General features: G+C 47.3%; 2 protein-coding genes across 5 annotated transcripts in view; one reads left to right on the top strand and one right to left on the bottom strand.

Moving 5' to 3' along the window:
* DOCK2 (dedicator of cytokinesis 2) overlaps positions 1–26,898 on the bottom strand; it is a 369,901-nt gene that overhangs the window by 163,523 nt on the left and 179,480 nt on the right. The window lies entirely within an intron of this gene.
* The window catches only part of INSYN2B (inhibitory synaptic factor family member 2B), a 108,077-nt gene that overhangs the window by 75,124 nt on the left and 6,055 nt on the right, over positions 1–26,898 (top strand). For 2 of the 4 annotated variants that reach the window (XM_033096341.1, XM_033096344.1), the window contains exons 2-4: positions 8,784–8,950; positions 13,171–15,391; positions 16,505–16,579. In XM_033096341.1, coding sequence (XP_032952232.1) covers positions 14,061–15,391; positions 16,505–16,579 — 1,406 coding nt within the window. In that variant the 5' untranslated portion in view covers positions 8,784–8,950; positions 13,171–14,060. The remainder of the gene's footprint in view (positions 1–8,783; positions 8,951–13,170; positions 15,392–16,504; positions 16,580–26,898) is intronic. The other 2 variants (XM_033096342.1, XM_033096343.1) reach the window with 1 other exon arrangement.

The raw sequence follows: 26,898 nt of genomic DNA, 5'->3' as shown, positions 1-26,898 counted from the left end.
ATATTAGGAAACCAAGGCTCAGAGAACATAAGCCATTCACCCAAACCAGATTTAAACCCAGATCTATCTGACGTTACAGCCCGAGTTATTAACCTCTGATGCTACTGTTGAAACCACCGTTTTACAACCTTTTATTTCACCCCTTTAGCCTCTACAGGTGCTGAAGTTTTCCATCTGGTTATCTCACGTGCTGCTTCATATGATTTCAGAAATCGACAAACTCTGGCTCATATCTTGCCCACAAATTGTCTGTGTAAATAAGGTTTATTGGGCTACTTCCATGTGAATTAATTTATGGGTGCTTCCCTGCTACAACGGCAGAGTTGAACAGTTGTAACAGAGACCACATGGCCTCCAAAGCTATAATATTTACTATCTAATCTTTGAAGGAAATAGTTTCCCAACCCTTGATACAATAGATAAGGCAACCACTATGCTCAAGCTTAACTCCCATGATCTCATTTAACTTATACTACAGGTGTGTGTGTGTGTGTGTGTGTGTGTGTGTGTGTGTGTGTGTAGACGGCACTCTTTATCAATTCCATTTTACAAATAAGGAGACGGAGTCTCAAAGAGCTCAGAGCTAGTAAATGATGCAGCCAGCATTCAAATGCAGGCAGTCAGGCTGTAGAACCCACGCTCCTAACTATATGTTACAGGCAGCTGTGTGCTTTGGGGCAGACTCTCCACAGACAGTGGCCATATGATGCTGAGCAAGACATGGCCCTCCCAAAGGGGGTCCTGGTGAGGAAGAAGATGGCAGCCCAGGTGACGGTGCCTGGATGGAGAGGAGCTGGGTAGAGCTTTGGGACCGGGGGGTTGCACACTTTCTTGTGCTGATAGTAAATGGGACACACAGCGGAGGTTGGTGGCAGGGGACATGGTCACTTCTGACAAGGGGAATGTTTCCCCAAATCTGCTGACAATTGCTTGGCCAAATGACTTCCTAATCGTCTTTATCTTAAATAATAATTTCAAATGATTTGGTGGCTCTAACCAGCCTGCCCGTTGATTTCTAAGTAAGCAGCTTTGTGGGGAATGGTTTCTGTTCGAGTTGTTAATCCACATTCAAGGCAGAAAGCTGGTCTCCTTTTTGGAGAGTCTGCTCCTATATTACATAGGCCTGGAGAAGAAGAACATGGCCGGGGTGCAGGAGCCATCTCTGTGCTCCCCGACCATGCATGGGCCTTCGCACGTGGCCATGAGGCGGCCATCCAGACCACTGTTTGCACGGACTTTGCACGGACAGGGAGCTCACGGGCCAGTTCACCACTCTGGTGGGTTCCTAGGGTTTGGCTGTTTTTATGTCTTTAGCTGGCACTCATTTTGCCTCCTTGAGGCATTTCAGCATGGAGTTCTGGTTCTGTTTTCAGAAACATCTCAGCACAACGCTGCTCCCCACTTGATGTGGTGGCTAAGTCTTCAAATGGAACATCATTCCTCCCCAGCCATTTTCCTTTTCTGGATTAGAGAGCTCACATGCCTTCAACCACGCTCACGGTGATACTTTTCAAATGTCACCAGAATTCTCTTTTCTCCTGGAGTTCAGGCCTGAAACTTTAGATTTGCTAACACATCCATAATGAACATTCTTACAAATTTTTCTTAGAGCTGAAGGTTCTAGTCATGAAATAATATACTTCCCAGCTTAGCGACGATAATGACATGTCCCATTGGGTTTCCCTTTTTGCCATGGTTTACTAGGACGCTCACACCAAAGTTTAGGCTCGGGTTTTCTCCTCTTTCCCAACTTTATTCTTCGTCATCTATCTTCCATCAGTTACTATTGCCTTTGGTTTTACGGTATCTGCTTTTTCTTGTAAATTATCTCATATATCCGCTTCTGTTTTATCAATCAATCGTCACACCCACTCTGTGCAGTAGCTCAGCGATGGATGATGAGTACTAGTGTTTGACAGATAAGCGTTTGAGTGGCATGACTGGTGAGTAATACAAGTCTGTGTTGGTTCTCACTCTTTGGTGGTAACCGTGGTAATGATGCCGCCAGTACTCATACCAGCAACGACAAAAGGAGCCAACATTTGCTAAGTGCCTCTGACCTGACAAGTACTGCTCTGAATGTTACAAAATGTGACTTCATTTAAATCTTACAGCCAACTTACGAAGTAATATTATTAGCCCCGTGTTACAGATGGGGAGACCAAAGCACCACGAAGTTAAATAACGTAATCGACTTCATAGATTCAGAAAGTGGCAGAGCCAGCCGGAAACCCGGGCAGCCCATCATCAAACTGCATGCATGCCCTTGTCCGCCACGCTATACCACCTAAGTGATCCGATGCTTCACGCCCCTCTACAGGGGACTTCAGGGGCCCCGATACTGCACATGAGGAGAGCCATTCCCGGCTGCTATGGCCGCGGGAGGCTCGGGACCTGCCCCTGACGCTGCTGTGGGATTTGGGGAGTTACTCACCATTGCCCCCCAGCAGCAGTGGTTTCTGGCTCCCTCGTCATCTGCCTACATGCTCTGAGAGCTCCCTCCAATCCTGTGCCCTGTCCAGCAGGCCAGGAACAAAAACGGTGCTGGGATACAGTCATCGGCCCAGCAGGGATCGGCTTGAGGCCATGTCATTCATATAAATGTCCATGTTCAGGCAAGACAAGAGTGTGTGTGTGTGGGGGGGTGAGACAGGGGGAATCAGGGGACAGTGTCCACGCCAGAAACTAGGAAAGAAGGAAGCCAGGAGGTCTGATTCTGACTGTACCTATTACATGCCAGCTACTTCGTTACACAAGCCAAATATACTCATTCTCAAATGAGGAAACTGAGCTCAGAGATTAGATGACTTGTTCTAGGTCACTCAGCAAGCATAGGTGTGAACATGGGAATAACTTTTTGTAGGAAAAAGGCCCCACCAAATAATTGTAAGTATTTCATTGCAGGAGACTGAATGCTGCCTCTACCCCCCGGGGGGCTGTGGTGAGAGTGGGATACGGAGGGAGGGCAGGACCCCCAGAGCTGGCATCTGGGGAATACATGGGGCATGGGGGGAGCTCCAGGAATGTGATCCCACTCTCAACAGGAGAGGATAAACGAATGCCCCACCTCTCCGCAGGCTAGGTAGGGGCAGGGGAGAAGAGTCGGGTGAGTGCAGGTGGCTAGGAGTGAGGATCCCCCAGACCACGAGGAACAGGGTACCCCCAGCTCAGTGCCCTTCTCTGTCTCCTACCCTGTAGGGTGAGAAGGGGGCTGGAGCTGGGTGCAGGCTGGGCTGCGGCTGGAGATTTGCTGTAGCCTCCCATAGGGACTTTCAAGTCCTGGGATTTTGTCCTATCTCTGTGTGACCTGAGACCCACTGCATAGTAGTGATCATGGTAAAAATGAGAAGAGTGGCAGTCACTGTTTATTGAGCACCTACTATGTGCTGCACACGATACTGGCTGGGCACACCATTTACCCACTTCAGAAATGAAGGGCTGCCTCACTAACAGCACTGGAGCCCGTCGTTTCTGCAAACTGCTGGCTGCCACTGAGTTGTCAGTTCATCTGTGATTAAGTCAGACCGTCCACTGCCCCCCTTCCCTTCTCCTTGTGAAAATTCTGCAGTGTAGGCAGGGATCCAGAAGCGGGAAAGCCTTCATTGCAGCTGCCTGCCAATGCTTTGCAGCACTGGGGCGGGAGGAGCTCTGCAGAGGCCAGGGCTTGACAACCGTTCGTGGCGGGTGTGCCAATGTTGGGAGTGGGGGTCCTTGACAAGCCCTTACTCTGGGCCGCTTCTGTCGGCCCTCACGCTAGGCACCTGTGATGGGCCTGCAGGGTCCAATGCCCTGACCGTACTGAAAGCTCCCGATCTCATCAAGTTCGGAGGTTCTTTTGGCACTGCCACAGCACACGCATCTCGGGCAAATCATCCCCTCCCTTCCAGCTTCCTCATCTGCAAACTGTGAGTGATAATTCCTGGTCCTGGCAGAATGCGTAAGGCCAAAATGGGCTAGTGCATCTGAAAACACTTTGACAACCCTTACTTAGCATTGCTATTGAAGAACAAAGGGTCACTGGAATCCTTCTTATTTGTAGTGTAAGTACTCGCATCGTAATCAACTAAGTATGAGGTGGAAAGACATTTCCAACTTATTCATAACGGCTGTAGGTAAGCTGCAGGATGAGACCACCAAGTGTAAACTTGGACTAGTGAGGAGGAAAACAGAGTTCCCGGGTGGCACAAAACCGAAGAAGGTGGTGCTGAGATGGGGAAGGAGGTCCTTGCCTTCTTCCGCTGCAAGCAGGTCCTCCCCCATATTGAAACAGGAAGTGTCAACACCTTGACATTGACAAAGAACCCAGTCGTGCAGGAGCCAGCTCTACACCCTGTGAATGAGTCTGTTCACAGAAATGCAAATCACCGGCTGCCCAGTTTCGGGTCGGCTTTTCGGGACTTGAGCTGATGGAGAAGGGGAGTGAGACATAATTGCTCAGTGCTGTGCCCCCCACTCCCATCTGACACACAGAGTTCTTCCTCTGATGATAAACCCAAAAGATTCTTCTATATGTCTGAGTAGGCAGCTCCCCTAGGGTCTGACCCCAAGGGGAGTAAATCAAATTCTTTCAAGTCCAAAGACTACATAAATTAAAAATGGTAAGAAAATGTCCCCAGTGATGTAGTCAAATAGAAATGCAGTGAGAGATATCAGAAAAACCTTCTGGAAAGAATTCAGAGAGCTGAGTAAACTACAGAGCTCTATCAGGCGGTTGTTCTTTCCTCTATGAGAAGAAGCTGGATGAAAGCTGGATGAACCGGCCAGCATGTGATGGTAGTGAAACTTTTACCCTAAACACAGCAAGCTGGAGGTGACTTTCCGAAGTAACAAAAGATGCAGGGAAGGAGAAGGCAAGAGAAGGGGCCAGAGGGAAAGAAGAAAGGTAGAAGGGGACGAGGATGAGGAGGGAGGAGGGTGACAAAGGGGGCAAGAGAGGTGGCAGGACAAGGAGTTGGGCGAAGATGGAAAGCGAAAGCAGGAGAAGTCCAAGAGGAAAGAGAAAAGGAAGAGAAGGAGGGGGAAGACAGAAGAGGGAAATGAAAAGACCGGGGAGAGGAAACAAAGAAGAAATTCAGCTGGATTTGTGACATTTTCTTTCTGAATCTCGGCTGTGGATTCATAGTGTGTATCATGTTCACTATCTTCTCCTCTATGCTGCTTTTCATGCCTGAAACATTTTATCATTGTTTTTTTAATGAAGAGAAGAGGAAGGAGAAGAAAGAATCCGAATGGAAGGAGGTAGAGAAAGAAGAGACTCATACCTGCCCTGGTTTCTTTGACAAACACACGAGAGGGCTGAAGTGGTAGAAAAGGACAGTGCTGGCGACCTGCCAGCCGTGTGAGAGGCCCCTGGGAGCAGGAGGCCGGCGGGTCTTCTCCACTCGGCCTGGTTCTAAAGGAGGCGTCTGAACCTGAACCCCATGGAAGCCGGGGTCCCTCAGCCATCTCCCTGCTGCGCTGGAGATCAGAGGCCCGAAACTCGGCATCCAGTTCCACCTCTGCCTTCAACTCGCTGGGTCACCTGAACAGCCCACAACGGCCCTGAGCTGCGGCTCTGTGCCAGGGACCGGCCTGGGCGCTGGGGGCTGCAATACAAACCTACAACCCTGTCCTTCTGGAGGACTTTACAGGTAGTGGAGAGCTGCTCAGAGCCTCAGTTTCCCTCTCTGTAGAATGAGAGGGTTTGTCTCAGTGGTTTTTAAACGGGGCGTGCTCGAAGCACTAGGATTCCAGGGTGTGGGAGCAGTGCACCCCCCACTTCTACTTAAAAAAGCTCAGCTTTATTCTGTCTTAGGTATTAGGATTGGGCTTACCCTTGGGTTTGGCAATACAATTCCATGGCTAAAGGAGATCTGAAAACCACTGAATGAGATGCTCCCCAAGGAGTAAAGTTTGAAAGTTCTCTGTTCTATTTCTAAGGTTATATGATTCCTTGAAGACTCTAACTACAAGAATTAATTCACTCATTCTTTCCATAAATGCTTATTGAGGTTCCTTTATAAAGGACAGACATAGCCAATCACCAAATAATAAGCACAGTAATAGAAGAGGGCGCTGCTGCCCACAGGGACATAGGATGGAGAGGAGGTTGGGGAAAGGCCTGCTGGAGGGGACATCCTTGGAGCTGAGGCTTCCAGGGGACAGAGACCAGCCTGGGGAAGAACTGGGGGAGAGCAGTCCGGACCAAAGGAGCAGCCAGTGAGGAGGCCAGATGCCGAGAATGCATCTGCCGCGTCCAGGTGAGGGCAATCAGGCCATAGAAAGCAAGGGGAAAAGTGGTACGAGATGAGAAAGGTCAGGGAGGCAGGCAAGGCCAGGGGATGTAGGTTCTTGCAGATTTTGCAGCGAGTTGGGATGTCAATTTAAATTTGGCAAGATATCTTTGGAGGGTATCAAAAAGGGGCCTGATGGGATCTGATTAAATTTTATAAAGATCACTCTGGCTTCTGTGTGGAGGATGGATGGTACAGGGGACAAGAATAGAGACTTCTATTTTCGGGGTACACATGAGAAATGGGGGCGATCTGGGTGCAGACAGCACAAACTGTGAGAAAATGTTAAACATGGCATGTTCAGAAATGAGAAAAAAACAATTTCATGATCACTGTCCTTCTAGACTCCAAATATATGAGTTTTGACCTTAATATTGCCTTTTGCTACCTAACTCTGCCCCCAGGTGCACCTATGTTTACTCATTCCAGATGGCAAAAAAAAAAAAAAAAAAAAGCCGTTCCCTCTGGCTGCTTGAGTATGTGTGGGGGGGAGTGTGGATTCAGACAGACCAGAAAAGTTCATTAGCCCTCTGTTCCTGATTGAGAAAGCGGCTGGGGCAATTTTCAAATCGAAAAGACAAAGAAAGGAGGCTTGGACCACAAACGTTAACTCTTTGATGGGTGTGCAGTAATGCCTGCCAACAGATTTGACCAAGCACTTAACTGAATACAAATGGGAGGGAAGGGAAGCTTTGATGTGAAGAGCCACGAGGCCCAGGGGTGAGTGATCCGCAGTTAACTGTGAAGTGCCTCCCACAGACGCAGCACTGCACCTCGTGCTCTGGAGGATTTCAGAGGCGGGTCAGACACACCCCCACTCTTTAAGAACAACACTCCAGCTGGGAAAACCTGAGCAGCACATACAATGCTTATCCCCCTGGCTGGCTAAGTGGAGGGGAGACATCTGGTGGGCTAAGTTGAAAGTCGGGGGATTTGGGGTCCTCACTAGAGTTCTGAGGCTGGCATCAGGGGGGTTGTGTTCCATTTCCACCTCTGCGACTTAGGACAAGCCACGTAACTCTTCTGGGCTGATTCCTCTACTTGAAAATGGGGGTTAATGCTTCCCAACCTTGCCAGTAGGGATTACATGGGATTTGAAAATGCTCTGTAAGTTGAAAAGTATGTATAAATAGTAAAGGTTATTATTACCGACTGTAAGTGCAGAAGGGGGAGAGAGATGGCAGTGTGTCAGCAAATAGAGATTCCTCTGAACAACAAAAACCTGATCGAGGGTTCCCTGCTCAAAACCCACCAATGACTCCCCATGGCCTAAAGCAGGGGCTGGCAAACACGGGCTCGGCCCCACAGGCCCAACGCGGCCCACTGCCCGTTTTACAGATTCAGTTTTATTGGAATATAGTCACAGCCATTTGGGGACGTATTGTCTATGACTGCTTTCTTGCCACACGGCACAGTTGAATAGTTGCAACCGTGACCGTATGGCTGGAAAAGCTGAAAATATTTACTATCCGGCCCTTTAAAGGAAAAAAAAAATGCTGACTCTTAGAGTAAAAGGTGAAGTTTCTAACCCATTTAAAATGTAAATCCATCTGATGCTTGAAGCAGGATTTGAATATATGAAATGAATCGTACAGCTTTCTCCAGTCACCCTCAACTCTGTACAACATTCTGTACCACTTCCCATGGAATGACTCCATGCGAGCTGGCATTTCAAGGTCCCTTCTTGGCACTACAGTAGGAATCAGGTCTATTCTTTCTGATAATCTCTACCGTGTTTATCACACTGCACGGGTCATAACAGGTTCTCAATAAGGTTTAACCAGTTAAACCTGAGTCATAGATAAAGCAAGCGTAATACACTAAAGGACAGACATCGTTCATTCACCCCAAAGACCTGGTGATGACGTAGCTCTGACAGGAAAAGCAAGTTGGAAGTGAATTAATTAGTTCGCTCTTAATTAGTTACAAAAATGTTTATTCCGGGCCAACGATACAACTATTCCATGCTCTAGAAGTTAAGGCAGGTAAGGTAATACGGAATTCTATTCATTCCTTTGGAAATAATTCACTTGACACCGTCTCTATATCAAGCTGGCAGTGAAGGCCAGGGGCTCCCAGGGAACTGTGATCACTTTCTGCTGTCAAAGAGCTTGTGGTCTAGTTGAGGCTGAAGGTCAGCCGATGAGGAGGCTGAAGGTCAGCCGATGATCGCTGTACGGGGAGGTGAGCGCAATGCCAAAGTGGTACGCAGTGTGGAAGTGGCAGGGAGAAGGGCAGCAGTCTTGGCATGCCTCCTGAAACTGTACCTGCAGTTTACTGTCCAGACGGTGCGTGGATGAGCCGAGACCCACTCCTGGGTACCTCACAGTCTCCAGTCGGGTCTATCTGATGAGCATGACCATCTGATACAGATTCGCTCATTTAATCCTCACAACAACTCCACGTGGTTTTACAGAGGCCAAATCTCTTGTTGCAGGTCCATAGTCTGAATATGGAGGCTTCTCGTCCAACTCAATCATAAGCTAAAGCCTATGCACTTAATCCTTCCAGGTGGAGCCTCAACACCAGAGAAGAGAACTGGGAGTCTGTCCCAGAGAAAGTCTAAAGTTTGTGACCTACAGAGACAGTACGAAATTGTTTCTGTACCTACTCCATGGACCCTGATTTCACGACGACCCTCCAGTATGAACCAGACATGGTTGGAACATAAACAGTCGGTTAGTGTTCAATATGTCAATAATCAAGGGAGGAGAAAATAAAGTGTTGCAAAGATCAGCGATCATGCCCGGCCACTGGGCATGCCAAGGGCTGCCTCCACCCCCTCTGGGGGGGCGATTTTGGATGCTGGCCGGGATATTAATTAAGCCCTAACCACAAAGGCCCAATGAATAAATGGTGAGCTGGGAGCCTGTGACCTGAGGCCTGCAGAAGGCCATTCCCTCTAGCCAGGTGTCCTCCCTGCAACATGTCTGTGCAAAGGTAACGGAGGGCACTAGGGACAGAAGAATTGGAATATCGCTATGCAATTTTTTTAAAGTGAAATTTTCTATTTGCTAAGCTTCCTAGGTTATGCCTAGAACACAAGAGTTTCCACATTAACTTAATTGTTCAAGTTGTCACTTTCAACTTTTCATTCTTTGCTTAGACAAAATGTAGTGTAAAACCATAAATATATGGAAAAATGCCCAGTCTTAAATAAATTCCATAATAAGAAACATCACAGACAATTTTCCTCCCATTTTACTAGCAATGATGAAAAAAAAACATCAGCAACTGACCAAACACAGTAACAAAGGTCTGGTGAAAAGGCCTGCTCCTGTGGAAATAGTGGAGTTACACATTAGAACTTTCTGGGGAAAAAGTGATGATATTAACAAAGTGTAGAATGTGTGGGTACTTTAACCCACTAATTCTTCTTCAGGGAATGTATTCCAAGGAAATAATTAGACAAGTCCTCCAAGGTTTACCAAAAAAATATCACTTGCAGGATTATTAATAATACCAAATATTTAAAAACAACCTAAATGTCCACAAAAGGATAATATTTAAATAAATCAAGGTATAACCAGACAGAGTCCTATTAGCCTACTTAAAAGGATGGCGTGAATCTATAAGCCACGATATGAAACTTTCTCCATGTTGTCCCATTTTCAACAAAAAACAAACAGCTCCCTAGGAACCTGCCTGTGGAATGATGAACGAGCCCTGCGCAGCGAGACGCCTAGAGAGTTTCACTAAATCGTTGTTATACAGTGGCTCTTTCTGAGATTTCACATGATATTTTTCTTCCTTTTTTGTTTATCTCCATTATTTGAATTTTTACAATGAACGTGTAATAGCTTTAAAAATAGAAAACCAACTGTTTTTAAAGATCAAAAGCAAACATCCGTAAGGTACACAAATGTCCTGGAGAAGAAGCGGGGCTCAAACCAGATTAATGGCTGACTTTCGGAAGGAAAATGTGGAGGGACTTGTAAACTTGCCTGGCAGCCTTGCACAGGAATCCTTCCCTGGTCCTGCAAGCAGCAGGAAGGTCCAGGGTCTGGAGCCTGTGCTCCTGGGTCAGGCCCTGGGTTCAGTGTCAGCTCTGCCACTCACTAGGTGAGCGACTTGGAATTGCTTAACCTCCTGCGCCTCAGTTTCCTCGTTTATAGAATGAAGGGCTGACAGCACTTGCCTCTAAGATTGTCATGAGGATTAAAGAGTCAATGAGAAACACCTATCACAATGCCTGGCACATAATCGATGTTCACGAAACATTAACTCTTAGGAAAACCAGCTTCAGACAATTGCAGCCCAAGTGAGTTCACTTTCCCAGAGTGAAGCACTAACGACCAGTTAAGGGGAGAGAGAAGGTAGAGGACAATTAGGCAAAGGAACCCACAGACGTAGACATATATGAGGCTGGTGCAAAAGTGCGGTTTGAAAGGTTAAAAATAACTGCAAAAACTGCCATTACTTTTGCACCGACCTAATCCACTACCTTGACTGCAGCACGACCGTGAAGAATGTGCCTGCGTAGTTCACCTCGTAGTCTTTACTGCTCATCCGGCAAACCGGGGCTCAGACAAGGTTGGACAGTTAAGTTCGCGAACTTTCCACCGCGTAAGTAACTTACTAAATGCCATCTTAAGGATTAATGCCAAGCGCTAACCCAGGGCTCAGTAATAGTGAAGTTTTCAATACTTATTTGCTACTATTAATAAAAATAATGATTAGTGAGTAAAATCGGGTAGTGAGCTCCCTGTCACTACAGGTATCCAGGCAGGCTCACTGGCTACTTGAAGACGATGAGGCAGAGATGACTTAGTCACGGGAGGGAGGACGGGATGGATTACTATCTTCTTCCAAACCTAAAACTTCTGTGCAGTCATCGGCACAGGAAACTGACTTTAATTCCGGGGTGTTTGGGATTGTTGTACAGAGTGACCAGGGAACCCACTACCAGCAGGGACGTCTCCTAAGAGAATGATGGGAAGGTGCAGCTCGCAGAGGCCAGTCCTGCTTTTTAGACAGATGAGGCAAGTGTGAGGTGGTTCTTCCAGCCTCTGCCCACTTTCTGTCCCAAGAGTGGCCCAACCAGCTCTAGAAAAGCTGCGGCAGTGGTTCCTCCACACGTTCTCCGGCTCTCTCAAGGAAACCTGGCTGCAGGAGATGACCACAGCACTAACAGCAATGGCAAAGCCATATGATTGCCTACTGTGTGCCGAGCTCTGGGCTGAGAGCTTTGCCCCACCCCACTGGCTTAGTTGGTCCCTCTCAAGGTAGCTGGGGACAGGCAAAGCGTAAATTGCCATGGGCATTATCTAATAATTCCTGGAGAAAGAAGAAGACTGAGAAAAAAGGCTGAAGCTTCACCCACAAAATGAGTACCCCAACACAACAGAATGGAGAATGTTCCAGGAGCAAAGCACCCATGCTTAGAGAAGTCAGAGGTTTCAATCTTTATAAGGCTGGGCCGGCACCACAGACAGAATGTAGACTATTTTCTCATGTTCATTTTCTTCTAAAATCCTTTGGCCAACCCAGGCAGGCCTCAAATTTGGCCTCCTCCCAGTGTGATCCCTTGGACCGGTAGCAAGGAGGTTCACGTTGCCATGTCAAGGTCAGGGCATAGCCCCCTGCATCTCTCTAGAGCTGCAGGGGTTTTAAGACTATGCTCAAATCACTTAGATCACAAAGTCATAACCTCACAGCTCCCCAGATTCTGGAATCACAAACACGAAGGTTCACATCTCAGTGCCCCCACTGAGTACTTACCTGCTCTGGGCCTCTGTTTCATCAGTCAGTGGGAATCCTGACAGCTTCTAGGCTTGTGGTAAGAATTAAATGAAATAATGCGATATTGGGCCAGCAGTGGAGTGTGTGGTTGAGTACAGGCTGTCGTGCCAGACTATTTAAGTTCTGCTCCTGACTCTATCACTGGCTGTGTGTCCTTGGGCAGCTTACTTAACCTTTCTGGGCCTCAGCTTCTTCAACTGAAAATGGAGATAATGATCGTATCCACCTCTATAGGATAGGGAGGGAATGAATGAGTTCCGGCTCAGAAAGTGCTTAGAACAGCAGCTGGCACATTACTGGGTAGTCAGTAAATGAGAGTTGCTATGAGTAATGCATGTAAAGCCCTCTCAGCATGGTAAAAATAAGTGCTCAATAAATGGTAACTGTTATTATTACAAGGTACGCTTTCCACAGAGAATTTTATGCATATTTATCTCCTGGAAAGCAATTAAAAAAATGAAGACGTCAGGGAAAATCGTGTCTTGAAGTAAATGTGACAATCGTAGCGGAGCATTCACTAGGTCCTGTGGCCCTAGCAGGATACCCTGGGACTCCCCACATCCAGGCTCTCCTTTGCTTCCAAAGGACCTCCATTCAGCCGTTTGCTCTTTCAACAAATGCTCCTTAAGCACCCACAGTGAGCCCAAAGCGGGGCTGGGAATACCCAAGACGGCTAAGGGACTGAGATGGCTCCAGCCATCCTAGAGCTTACAGGGCAGCGGGAAGACGCACACGAAATGAACAGTACAGACACAAATGATTATTTCAGGATCCTCGCAATGGGTTATGCAGGACGTGATGAGAAGGTCTGCTGGGGTCCTGACACGGTCTTTCACCGGAGGTGTACGTGAGGGGCGAGTCACTGGAACGGCTCCTTGAGGAAGGGACACTTAGCTGGGACTTCACAGAGGCATAGAAGTTGGCTGGGGAATACCTGGGAGGAGAAGGAGGAGATGACCCAGGCATACAGGCATTTAGTTCGGAGGCCCCGTAGCCATATTGTGACTGCTCACCAGGGAACAGAAAGAAGGGCGTATGGCTGACTTAATCCTAGACCATCCACTGAGAAGCACTCAGCTGGGAGGCTGGGCTTTGAGAGAATGCAGGTCCTTAGGAACTGCATTCTCAGTTGCGACTGTTGTTTCTTCCCTTTCAGAGTCTCCTTGCCTGCTGGCAACGACGGCTGGGCTCAGACACCAAGTTCCTGGGCCAGGGGCCAGCCATTCTTGGCTTAGATTCCCAGAGGCCACAACCATGGGTCCCTCTGCCCACGTGTGAACCACGACAGAGACTGCGCCCTCTGCAAGCCTTCAGATGACTCCATCCTGTCCTGGTCATGCCCCACTGGGTTCTGTGAGGCTATTTAGAAAGACAAGTTTCTCTCACTGAAGAAAAGGGGCAGAGCATGAAAGAAAACAACGGCCCCGCAGGAGTGATCTAGGATTGACAGAAATGAGGACATTCCCTTCCTGTATCATCAAAGAAGCCAAGCCCCAGGTCAGTGATTTCTCCGCCTGTTTACGTGCGATGGACAGATGTGCTTAAGTTTCCTGCCGCTTTACACTGGAAACTGATGCTCCAGGAAAGGAAGCCATCTATTCCAGACGTAGCAGGTTTCTCTTGGAATGCACACACTGGGAGTCTGGCGCTATCCCCTCAATGGTACTTTGGTTGTCTTTTTGTTCAAGACAGCAAGCTTCTTCCAGGATCAGAACCGCCTGCCAGCCTCCCTTGACAAACAGCCCACCAGCCTGCGTGGTAGATTGGATGTTTAATAATCAGCCTCACTCATTGTTTATCTAAGTAGTAATTATCAGTGCAATGAAATAATATTTTAACTGCAAAGGAAGCATTACGGAGCGCTCACAAGTGGAATCCAGAGGCTGGGCATGGCCAACACAACTTCTCAGACTCAGAGGAAAGGGCCGCTCCATCTTGGCTGGCAGGTCTCGGTGTCTGAGACGCCATCATCAGATGCTGCTCCAAAGACCTAAGGACATGTGCCTGGGAGAAGTGTACGGTTCCAACCCTTTCCACTGAGGCTCAATGGCCCAGCCAAATATGAAAGTGCGACCTGTGCTTCTAAAGCGGAACAGTCTAGAGTCGGTGGAGTTTGTGAAGCAACCGCACCACCGCAGGAGCAAATCTCAACAGGTGCGATTCAAGGAAGACGGGACCAGTCAGACGCCGCCTGGCCTGACCGAGGTTGATGTCCACACGTCTGAAGACCTGCCTGTGATGGGCAAGACCCATCACCTGCCCACCTACTCACTCTCCTTCCCCAGGTCCCAGAAGGCAGGGGGTTTTCGGAACATCGGGATCCAAACCTCCCCCAGTCTCAGGAAGCATTTCCCAGTTTTCAAAAAGAAGAGACTCACAGCCAGCAAATCGCTGGTGGAAATGCCCACAGCATCCCCAAGTGCCATCCAGGTCAATGGCAACCTCTCGGAACAGGACATTGTGTCTTCTGACCTTGCCTACTTAAGGCTGGCTCAGCATCTTGAGGATGGGCCCCGAAGGGTCACGGTGCCCCACCCATTTCTCCCTAGAATGTCCAAGGTGCAAAGCAACGGGCCTGTTAGCGTATGCTTGGAAGCAGGGATGTGGAGAGCCGCAGAGAAAGCAACAGCTGCCATTCAGGTCCCAGAAGATATTTACCACAGTCCGACCTGGGCAGCTAGAGCATCCAATTTCAGCCGAGACAGGCCTGCAGAGATAAGCAACTCCGTCTACCCTTTGGCTGACATGTGTTCAGGTGATGAGAGAAGAGTGCCGCCAACAGATGCTGAAAGATCTCCCTCCTGCTTAAATGCCACCAGCGGTGCCAACCACATGACAGGCACAGGGAAACTTAAACCCGAATTGCTTTGGCCCAAAGACAACTCTGACGACAAAGACTTTGGCCTACTGTCATCTCGGTCAAAAGAAACGTGTGTTCCGTCTTCTCCACGGACTCGCAGCTCCCCGTCCCTAGGCTCCCACAGCCAGCCAGCCCATCCAGGAGGGGCTTCAGACTGTTCTTCACTGAGTAACAACCACCAGAATCTGCTGTCACCCAAACCTAACAATGCATCAAAACCTGCCCCTGCGTGCCAGGGGCAGTCAGCAAAGAACCCCACCAAGTCAGACACCCCGGAGTTCCGAAATTGCCCAGGAAACGATCAGCTCCCGTCCTCTCTTCCAAAGAGGGAGACCCAACTTCAGAGCAACCAGGAGACCGGTGGGATTAATCAGATTCACCTGGCACAGGGCGAGCTCTGCGACCTCCAAGGCAGGCTGCAGTCCGTGGAGGAATCTCTGCACTCGAACCAGGAGAAAATTAAAGTCCTTTTGAATGTTATTCAAGACTTGGAGAAAGCGCGGGCTCTCACAGAAGGGTACGTTGAATGCTTTTCCTATTAAAAACTACTGGGTTAAGTCATATGCCAGGATAGGGGCAGAGAGAGAGAGCAGTGGTTCCTGTTACTAGTACAATGTCTCCAAATGTTAGGGATTCGTTTCCACGAGTCATAAGCAAGGACCTCCCTCTGTTCTGACTGGGTTTCATTCAATTCTAGGCTTCAGTCACTCTCCCTGGCTATCTGCTCTTGTTTCCAAATGTCAACAGACTGGGGGGAAGGGGCAGTGGAGCAGCAGGGTCGCAAAGGGTTTTTATTAAGGTAGGGGTCCAGCTGATAAATGATGGGGGGGGATAGCGTGCAGGGTCTCCCCCACCCCATCCTCTAAGCAAGTCACTGCATTTGCATAGCACGTTAGTCATTTGTGTTCGTCACCAAGGACTCAAGGTAGCCACTAATTTTACTGTTGACCTTTCTCTTCCCTGACCACTTCGTGGCTTGAGCCAGTCCATCACTGACCAACTGAGTAGAAACTGAAATGAGATCACAATTCTGCAAAGAAAAAAAAAGTCACAAAATGCTTTCCTGGGTGACTCAGCACCAGTCTGGAGAGAGGAAGGCCGTTATTTATTTAGTTGTGCTGTGTTCGTCCCTAGAAAAATGTGCTCCCTACAGACTGAGAGGAAGAAAGACGAAAGCTAATTAACAAAAGGGTAGGAGAGGGAAGAAGTCGTTCACTGACATTTGTTGATATGAATCCCAATCAGCATTACCTTTTAAGAGAGAAGTCCTCTGACAGTACAGAGAGAAATACACTACGGGGTCGGGGACTGGAATAGCCTCTCTTCCACTCATTTGCAAAGTCCCTCAATTTCCTCCCGATCACGAGGGGTTAAGAATAACTGACTCATCTCGCAGGACTGTTGTCAGCATGAAAACACCCTCCGATTTGAAAGTGCTTGAAAGCCCTCTAGAGATGTGAGGTCCTATTATCTTGGGTTTCTTGTTTCTCTGTTGGTAATGGTCAGGCAACTTCAGAGCTTTGGTCCCGACGAGTGGGGCAAAGCTTCCTGCAGGAACTAATCAGCAGAACGCGTGGATCCCACGGGACTTCCACCCATAGATTTATCCAGCAAATGCTCTCTCTTGCAGGCGCAACTTTTATCGAACAGGCCAAGACCTCAACAACTGCAGCACCTGCCAGAACACGGCGTGCATCATATACAGGTACCTGGCGACGACGGAGGCCGGCTCTGCGGAGCACGGACGCTGCAGGGCCCGCGGAACAATCTCGTACACTCTCTTAGATGCAGAAAGTCAAGAGCGAGGCAAAGACAGGAGACCCTTGAGTACCTGAGACTTAAAAATCAAGGTGTTTCATTGTGAAATGTTAACATCTGGTGGTGAGGCAGGCGTTGCTTTGTTTCCTTACAGTAAGGTCTATGAGCAAATCCTTTTGCTAAGGATCCCTACCCGTACTGGACAGGAAGTACAGGCACCTTACGGAATGCTGCATGCACATGTGTGTCTCATTTCAAAATTATCTCTTATGAGGTGGCTGTGACGTCCTCAGGGACATCAAGCCCTGTGGCGCAGCTCACATACTGCACCTCCAGATGCAGGACTCAGGTCCAGATCGCTCTGATCCCAAACCCTGTGCTGCTAATTATCCCACCTCAGTACCTCGTACTCGGCGGTAGCTACCCCATGCCACTCACTATGTGTCAAGGAGCAGTGCTAAGCACTCCGTTTTCGTTTCTGAGCACATTTCCTTCCAGCAGGGGGTAAGGTAGCTGCCATGAAGTGGATTTTTGTAAGGAATAGAAGAAAAACATCAGATAGTGGTGAGAGCACTGAACTTGGAGTCAAAATCCCCAAGTCAGGTGTCTGCTAACTTGTCTGGGACTCAGTGTCCTCATCTGTAGAATGGGCACAATAATCCCTGTATAGAGTTGCCAAGAGGAGCAAATGAGATAATATAGTTGTAGGTGAATGCCTTTTGTAACTGTAAACCTCTGTACAAACCCAAGGGCTTATTGCCGTTATTACTAGAAAGATCAATGCCCCTTAGCTGGAAGCCCATTTCAGTGGCATGGTGGAAAAGCCATCAAAAGCAGTCATTTCAGTTGATGGCATCTAATTTTGACAAAAGTGTATGGTTTTGCTTTCTCTATTATGTTTCTTTTTAGATGAGAAAGGCTGTCTGATTGGGTTGCCTGTGTCTTCTTTTAAAAATTTCTCATTCTCTCCAGCAGAATCCCGAGTTTTCATCCACCCAAGGGACGGGAGGCCTGGAATTTAAAAGACCCCGTACTCGGGTGGGGCCTTGGGCATTTTCTCATTAAACTGTCAATTCCTTACACCTACAAGCCACAGAACCTCATATTTTCACCAAATGACAGAAGCTTCAGGACCAAGCATGGCAAATGTCCTTTACCTCAGTGTAAAATATCCCCTCAAAAAAATATCCCCTGGAAAAGGCTTGTGACATTGGAAAGTCTAAGTAGGCAGGCCTGTCAGTTGCTCCCTTTCGCTCCCTTTTTTACATCTCCTATCTTAAGCAAATTTCCTAAGCACTAGGAAGACAAAAATTATTTAATGTCTAGACAGCTAGGGAGGACAAAAAATCTATTCATCATAAACAAGAATTATTTTTAACTAACTTCCATTTAAATTTTGGATGGTCTCCTTTCTTCATCGGCCAGATGATGTAGTCTCTATTACCTTAAGGTGACTTTTTATTTAGCTTATGTAGATGAAAAGGAGCAGTGTTTATTTCCCCATCTACTGTGAGCTCCATGGCCTGGCCGTGGGCAAATCATTTCTGGCCTTTGAGTTTCCTCATCTGAAAAATGAGGGCCTTTAATGAGACGGTCCCTATAGTCCCTTTCGGTTCTGACCTTCTGATGGTCTATGCTCAATGAAAACTGGTAATATTTGGCTAAACTATGACCTTCCAACAAGTCTGAGAATGTTTGCATTTTGTTTTAGTACCCAATTCAAACATCCCAAGCAAACAGTCCGAATTAAGTTACACCCCTGGATGGGTGAGCACACCTCATGCACACGTATCGTGCTAGTTTTCCAAGAGGAACAGCCACTGCATGCTCCCTTTCCTCATTACCATTCAAAGCCAGACTGTTCTTCCACACAGCGTCTCTATCTCTGTATCTGAGCCATTGCAGAGGAACAGGCAATTAATCTGATGAAAGCAAGAGATCAGAAAAACACCCCCATCGTAGTACCAGTGGAGAGAGGAGAGTTGTCATTTTTTTTTTTTTTTTTTTTTTTTACCATTTCAAAAGACTTCAAACTCTATGTTGCGTCCTGGAAAGTCAGATCTTACAAACTAATGAATAAGTGATGTGGAATACTCATCCTCAGGCCTTGTCAAGCTGCCCTCTCTCCCTGATGATGGATGGGCCCAGCGCACGTCACTGTACATAAAGCACGTGGGTGCATGATGGATTTATTGCCTGCTGGGTCTTCTTCTGTGGAGATGTTGCTGCTAAGGTAGCAACATGTAAGGTTTTCTAAGTGGCCCCATCAGCCAAAGAGGATGGCTAATGCGACTTGCTTCCATCAGGACACGTGGGGGCATTGGTTCTGCCCAACTCATTCTCTCTGCTCCACAGGAGCCTTCTGCCCCAAGCCTCCTTGGCTTTCTCCTTACCATGGATCACTTCCATAGATCGCATCTCACCGAGAAGCACCAACATAGATGCCTAAGGACTCTGTGCATGGCTCTCAGGGTCTGTCAGAGGATCCCATAAACCAGGGAGAACAGACTCCTTTGAGTTTTGACTGCTGTCGGCTCCAAGGGAAGGGGTGGGGATTGATCCCATGCATCGAGCTGGTTCCAGGCTATTTAGGGCCCAGTCTTACTCCTCATCTGTCCTTAGCTTTAATTCTAGGACAAGTTTCTCAAAGAGTTGGGTGAATGCCACCTCTAGTACCAAGATTAAATAACATTGAATTACTTAGTGAGAAAGGTTCTCTTTCCAAATTTGTTTCAATCCTTGTGATTACCTGGAGGGGAAAATCAGAGTTTGGTGCTAGAATGTCTTCGAAACCTTTCTAATGCTTATTTATTATGCTTCTTTGCCACGAGAGAACAGGTCTCAGGTTCATAGCCATAGGCAAGCAACAGGACCTAGCCAGAATGTAATCATTTTACAATTTTTATTGAAGCTTTTAACGTTTAAAACTAGTCCCCTAAATATTTATTGCAAGTGATGCTGGTCTCCATTTTTCAAAAGTGGCATCGCCTATTTTCTAAGTTTAAAAAGGAAATCAATTTAGAGAGAAAATAAATGTTTGTTGTGGGGAGTTTCACAAAAACCATGAAGGTGGTGGACAAATGAAGTTCAAGAAAAGCTGTCCTAAGAAATCAGCTCCCTTTCCTCTTCCCAAGGGCACGAGCTCTCTCCCAAGACGTCCCTCCTCCTTCCCTCACTCCATCCTCTGTTCCTCCAGCCATGTCTCCCTGCACTTCATCTTCATGTTCACTCTAAAAATAATCACCGCGCCTCTTTGGAGGATTTTGACTACACTGATCATGCATTTATTTTCTGGACGTAGCTCCTAGGAGAAATCTGCTTCGTTTAAGTTGGAAAAGGCCTCCAATGTTTTAAGGGAAGAGAACAGGAATTTTTTTCTCAGAAAAAAATGTTCATCTACCATCCAAACACGTTCATGCTTAGGAAACTGAAATAAAGAGCAAGCTGCAAACTGACCATTTGTAATGGGTGAAGGGAGAGGTTGGCCATGTAAGATTTGAATGGTGCTAGAGAGGAGACACAGAAGAGCTGGGGGTCTACCTGGACATGCTATTTCTTCTTCTCATTCTTAGCCTCTTTTCATGGTTTCAACAGTACTCGTGGATTTTAAGCGACTGTCTTATGACACCGCCTTCTTCCCCTACCACCTCTTTCATCAGCATGTTCTCTCTCTGTCTTCCCTAACTACAGGGATATAAACCTAACTACAGATATTTCTAACTTAATATCTCAAAGGCACCTCAGATTCACCATATAACAAACACCCTCCTTATTTTCCCTCATGAAATTAATTCCTTCCTCTATTTCTTATTTGGTTCCATATCATTAACCATAATTCCATAAAGAAACTATCGTTGCCATTACCTCACTCTTCTTCACAACACGTGTCAAACACGTGGTTACCAATTCCAGCTGCTAAATCCAGCCCCTTAGCTCCGCCCCCTCTGTCTCTGGGCAGTAAAGACCCTCATCCTTTGCCACTTGACCTCTAACTAATCTTTCTGCCATAGGCCCCTTTGCGCTATCCCTAGTAATCCTCTACACAGATCGCTAAATTACCTGAAAAGTAGACTCTCGCCATGTCACTCTCCTGTTAAGCAATTGTGTCCTGCTTCCTACTGTTCCCTTTAGCTAATTCTTCAAGGCTCTTTAAAATGATGCTAAATGTCTTAACTGCTACAACTCCAGTCACTCAACCGGCTTCAAACACCATGGGTTCTGCCTTGGTGCCTCTGCGTAAGTTCCCTCACTTCCTGAAATGTCTTTTCTTCCCTCTTTGTTCTGGACAGTTCCTAGTCTTGCGGTTTAAAATCCAACCTCTCTGGAAAACCTCACATTCCTTCCAGAGAAGGACCCCCATGGCATGCGCTTTCCTCTGCTATGCCATTATCCTAACATTGTAACACAGTGTTTATGAGTTTCTTTCTGTCAGCAAATGGCTAGTTATCTCAGAATCATGGGCCAGTGTGTGTGTAATACATCGTTGGTGCTCAGGAAATTCTTGGCAGAGAAGAGAATGACTATATTGAATGGGGGAAGGGATGAAAAGCAGTGGTGGACTTGAGACAGCAATTTAGATGGCCCCAAAGTAAAATCACTGTTACCATTTGTGTGTGCCCATATTTTTGGGTGGGGACAGGGAGGGTCTTACTCAAATGTTCTCACAGGGAAGGGAGGCTTCTATGCAGTAGGTCCTCACTGGACCTGCTGGACCTGAATCAAACAATGACCGAATGTAGTACATGGGCTGTCAATTTTTAAATACCTGAATGCTACATCCTCTCAACGAGTGGAACCCAATCAGAACTTCCTGTGATGTCTCAGAGAGCCTGCTGTAGTTTCACCGGACACGGAAATCCTTGTTCATCATGGCAGACCAATGTGGTCACCCATATTGCTGTACCCACCATGGTGGGAGAGGCAAAGTCTGACTTGTGCAAAACCACACATCCCATTGAGGCTAAAATATCCCCTTTCCATAGTGTCTGAACTACCCTGACAATCTCTTCGGGAGAGGGGATTAAGGCCTTAGATCTTCATGTTCTTTTGGCAAAACATAAGGACGCTGAGTGGTAGGCACCTGCACAATGGCCAGAAGAGACGACTGAGGCTGAGAGGGGGAGGCTCTGGCACAATTATTTTGGAACTCGTTAAGTGGCAATGACAAGATCAGACCTCAGTTCCATCTGCCTGCGAGCCAGATTCCACAGCAGGCCGCCTTCGGCAGCCAGCCCTAAGTGGAAGGTTAGACGGCCAAGTTCTACTCAGTCACGGGCATCCCGAGGGTTTGTGTTTCACAGGCAGGGCTGAAATAATGCTCTCGGAGTGGGATCCAGGACCACCTACATCAGAGTCTCCTGGGGTTCTGAGTGGTGGCTGCTGAGCGTCACCCCAAAACCAGCTGGATCAGAGGGGGTGTGGTGGAAGATGGGAACCTGCAGTCACAGAACACTTCCTGGGAAGCTGTGACCCCGGGGAAGCTTGAGAAACATTCAAGTACATCAAGTCAGGGGTTTGAAAGGAGAAGGTGATTTACTAGAAACTTCTGTGACAAACAGCCCGCATGTCCATGAATAGAAAAGTCTTGCTAATGAAATAGCCCAAAATCTAGCTTTTGTTTTAAATGAATTGTTGGAGAGATGCCTGGCCTTTCTGATTGGTGTCAATGATAGAGTTAGACAGTCATATAGGACCTAACGAGGGGGTGAAGGTGAGAGTGGAGGAAAAGGGAAAGAGGGAGGGCTTGTTCAAAGAGTGAGCAAAATCTTTTGATGCCTCCTGTATCCCATGAGAAGAAAAAATGAGTCTCTGTCAGTCCATTTTGGATGGAAGCCCACGCTTGCAATATGCATTACAGTCAGCCCTCCGTATCCTTGGGTTCCGCATCCATGGATTCAACCAACTATGGATCGAAAGTACATATTCCGAGGGGAAAAAAAGGAACGTTGTTGCTAATGTGTATTATGTAGTTAGGCCTATGATGGTTGCATCTGTACTGAATGTTACAGACTTTTTTCCTTGTCATTAGTCCCTAAACAATACAGTGTGACAGCTATGTACGTAGCATTTACATTGTATTAGGTATTATAAGTAATCTGGAAATGATTTAAAGTATAAAGGATGATGTATGTATATATGCAAAAATGCAAACACGACACCGTGTTATATCACGGACTTGAGCTTCAGGGATGTGGGGATCCGTGGGGATCCTGGAACCAATGTCCTGTGAATACTGAGGGATGACTGTACTTGGGGATGCATTTGTAGCCTCTCCTGCTCCCACTTCTCCCATCTCCTCAGGCTTCATCTGAGAGGAGCAATGGAAGGGCAACCCCTGCTGATACTCCTCCTTCAATAAGATTACGACCAATTAGTGCCCAATTCTGCTCCCAGGCCAGGAGCCCAAAGGCTAGGAACTGCCCTCTGGTGAGTCCTGGAGGAGCAATTACACACACGTGACAGGGTGGGTGTGCAAAGCGCTGCCCAGGCCAGCACCACGCCCCCTTCAGGAGAGGGGCGTGGTCACCCGTGCTCTGGAACCTGAATCCTCCACCACCATCCTCCCACTTCCTCAAACTACACAGACAGCAGGCAGCTTTTTATCTTTATTGAGTCTTCCATTGTTACAACTCCTTTGGAACCACACAGAGAAGAAGTTATGGATATTCAAAAGGAAACTTGCTGCAGGCAACTCCCTTTGTACCCAGCAACCAGCATTCCCGTTCCTGGTGTCACCCCCTCAGGTTTGATATTCAGAACTTCTGATAAGGAGTCTGCGGAACAGGCCAAAGCCTGGCAGCGGCGTGCCCCGCAGGAGAAAAGGCAGGCCTCCACTTTCTGGGGAGCTACATGAGCTGTCTGGGGTCACACAGCTGGTGGTGCTGGGAGCCATCCTGGAGTGTCCTTCTGTGGTTAGGTGTTTTTGATACTGGGTCTTGACCCTGCCTGCCACTTAGAGCTGTTACCTAACCAGAGAAAAAGGCATTTCACTAGAAATGTATTACGTGCCCAGGCCTGGGCAACCCACTTTCCACTTAAATTATTTAGTATTTTCCTTTGGTCTGCCTACGGTGCTCTCCCAGCATGGAGCCTGGTGAACTGTCAGAGCCTCGGCTTCCAGCCATAGTCCTCTCTCTCGCCAGCAATGAAGTATGCGGTGAAAACTAACTATAAAGCACACAGCAGAGCCGTTCTTTCTAGTGATCACAGATGCATTTGTACCTCTCATCCCATTTCAGTACGGATTGAGCAGTGTTCGTTTCAAATGCTGGAAAGTGAATGTATGGCAATACCAACCAGCCTCCCCAAAACAACCGCCACCAAACATAGCTCAAGCTCGCTCCTTAGGAAATAGGCATAAAGCTTGCGGTACATGAGGAAATTTCTCTGAGCCTCGATAGGTTGATCCCCAAGATATTTGCCTCTAGTCCCTGTTTCTCTCAGTAGCTTTATCCCTTTCTTCTTCTCCCTAGAGTGTAAGGGGAAAGAAGTAGGGCTTACAGCATCAGCAATTTATCTGCAATAAAAATGAAACCTATTTTAATGCATTAATGGCTAAAGAGGCTGAAACCTGCCATAAATATAAAATCAAGCAAGCTGAGAATTTCACAGGAATAACAAACGGATTGCTGCTGGCTCAGAGGCCACAGTTGACCCGCAGAATGAAACAATCTTTATTTCTGTGTGAAGTTAATGTACCATTCATTACCATTTGTCGGGCCAGGCAACACTGCCAGGCCTTTTGCTAAACTGTACATGTAGTAGCTCGTTTCAGACTCTTAACAACCCTAAAACAGGAGGATGGTTATTATTTCCATTTTACAGATGAGAAAAAAAGATGCAGAGAGGTTCTGTGACTTTTCCAAGATCCAACAGAGCCAGGGCTTAAACCAGTCCTGCTGTCAGCAGATTTTCCTATGTGTCCCCCTCTTACTTTTGACCTTGCGTAACCAGTGAATATATGTATGTGCTCAAGTTCTCTGAGATGACCTATCCTTTTAAAGGGCTTAATATGAAGGCCTTTGCGACACTGAGCCACAGAAACCCAGAGCACAGATTTTCTTTCACAGAGAGCGATTGGTGGTGAAGGTTTCTGCAGCTTGGTCCTGCTTATTTATGTGCCGAGAGGAGAACCTGCAATTCTCTTAGGACTCATCGCAGACAGATGCCCTAGGAGAAGGGGTGCACTTGCCAACTTGAAATGGCTGCAAGTTGTGAAGCTTAAAATTACACCCTATAAATAATGAGCAAATTGGTCATTAGGAGAAAGTTTTAGGAACAATATCCCTTCAAAGCTCGGGGGGAAAAACAAACTAACTAAAGCTTCTAATGCCCCAGACAATAATTCTTCCCCAAAGCTACTTCCCAAAGTGACATGATTTATCCAAGTGGACAGGAATCAAACTACCCTCGCTGGTTCCATTGATTTTCACAGCTAATTCTTAAAAAAAAAAAAAAAGAAAAAGAAAAAGTTGCAGAAGGTCAATGAATCTATGGTGGCTGGGCTCGGTGGTGAGAGGGGTCCCAGAAACATTCAACAGAGATGGAGAGGTCTAGCGAGATGTGCAAGATGTTTCATCTTCAGGGACATGCCACGGATCATTACTTTGTCAGGCAACATGCTTGGAATGTACAGTTCACGGCAGTGGCTGGTCACCATTTCTTTTTACAAAAAACCAAGACCCGCCAGCTGAGAAGAAAGTGTAAGGGGCCCTCTGCAGACCCCAGCAGCTGACCTAGACCCCAGATTGCTGAGCCCAGATTCCCGCTGAGTGAGCTGCCTGCTAAGGGGGTGCCATCTTCTCTGGGTACGTTGCCTCCCTGTTGAATCGCCTGGCAGTCTGGAAACACCAGTTCAGGGTGGAGCTCCACCCCAGGTTGGGTCTGGCTCCACAGGGGGCTGTGAGGTCATTTAGGGGCGCCAGGCCTTGGTCACCACTGTCTCCCCACCCCCACTCCACACACATTTGGCAGCCAGGACCTTACACAGTTGAGGCGACTGTGTTATTTTAGTGTAATATATCTTATGCACAAGCTTTGGAGTCAGACAGCGTACTCTCAGACCCTGGCTCTGTCGCTCACTAGCGTGTGCCCTTGGCAGAATACCTATCCTATCCTTGCCTCAGTTTCCTCATTTCTGAAAGGACGATAAGGTCTACCTGACAGGGCCGTGAGAATGACATGAGACATGCGGGAATTACTAAACTTGTGTCTATAATACAGACTTCACTCCATAAACAGTAGTCCTCCCTCCTTCCCTCCTTCCCGCCGCCTCCTCCTCCTCCTTCTAATTATTATTATTAATTGAAATTACCACGGGTCCTCACCTCACATGGTCCAGGTAGTCTCTTGTTATTTCTTTCTTAGAATAAGACCCTGGCTAAAACATCCGATGCTTCTCTGGGTACACAAAGGGCTAGCAGTCTGGAAACCAGGCTTAGATTCTGATCCTAACTCATAGTGGGACTTTGCTTTGCCAACTAGCTTGTCAGTTAAAAGCAGATAACAATCGTTCCATCTTCCTGGGCTATCGTGAACATAAAATGAAAACACAGATCTGAAGTGTTTGCAATTTGAAAGTGCCATATAAAAGTAAAAGGTTTCCATGGTTTATTTGTTTTCATATAAACTTTTATCTCTTTTTGGTGTACCCAACTTCAGTTTGCCCAGCCAAGATGCTACATCCAGAACCAGGCTCTGTTGTTTGCTTATATACGAATATATTTATCTACTTTTTGCGCTTCGCTATTTCTTCTTCCAGACAAGCCATAACGTAGGCTTTCCACTGCTTCCAATTACCTAGAAAAACATCCTTCTGCTTTTCACCTCATGGCTGGAACACTGATCTGGAGCTAGATCAGTGAGGTGCCCTCAAGAAGGAAACCTGAGATCTCTCAATTGCTGGTTGACGCACAGCTAAGCTTCTGAATGCAGTGTGGTACCATGCGCAGACACCTGGGGCTTCCCACACGATGAACTGGGCAGCCCTGAACAGGTGTCACGTATTCCAAGCATCCTCAGGGGACCAACCTCACCGTCTTTGAACGTTCCACATTATCTCAATGGCTCTAGGCCCTAATTCTGTATTGTAACCATTTCTTGGCCACCATTTGCACCCACGGTGAGCCAGAGCTCTACAAACTAAGCATTCACACTCATCTTTATCCTCATGGAACAAGATGGCAGGAGATGGTGGGGGCGGGGGAAAGGAGGGAGACTAAGAGGAATGAAAGAAGGGGAGGAGAGGTGGGAAAAGTCACCGGTGTT

The sequence above is a fragment of the Rhinolophus ferrumequinum genome, chromosome 24 (assembly GCF_004115265.2).
Source record: "Rhinolophus ferrumequinum isolate MPI-CBG mRhiFer1 chromosome 24, mRhiFer1_v1.p, whole genome shotgun sequence".
Taxonomy (NCBI): domain Eukaryota; kingdom Metazoa; phylum Chordata; class Mammalia; order Chiroptera; family Rhinolophidae; genus Rhinolophus; species Rhinolophus ferrumequinum.
Note: the sequence above shows the minus strand (reverse complement) of the source record. Positions and strands in the feature narration are given on the sequence as shown.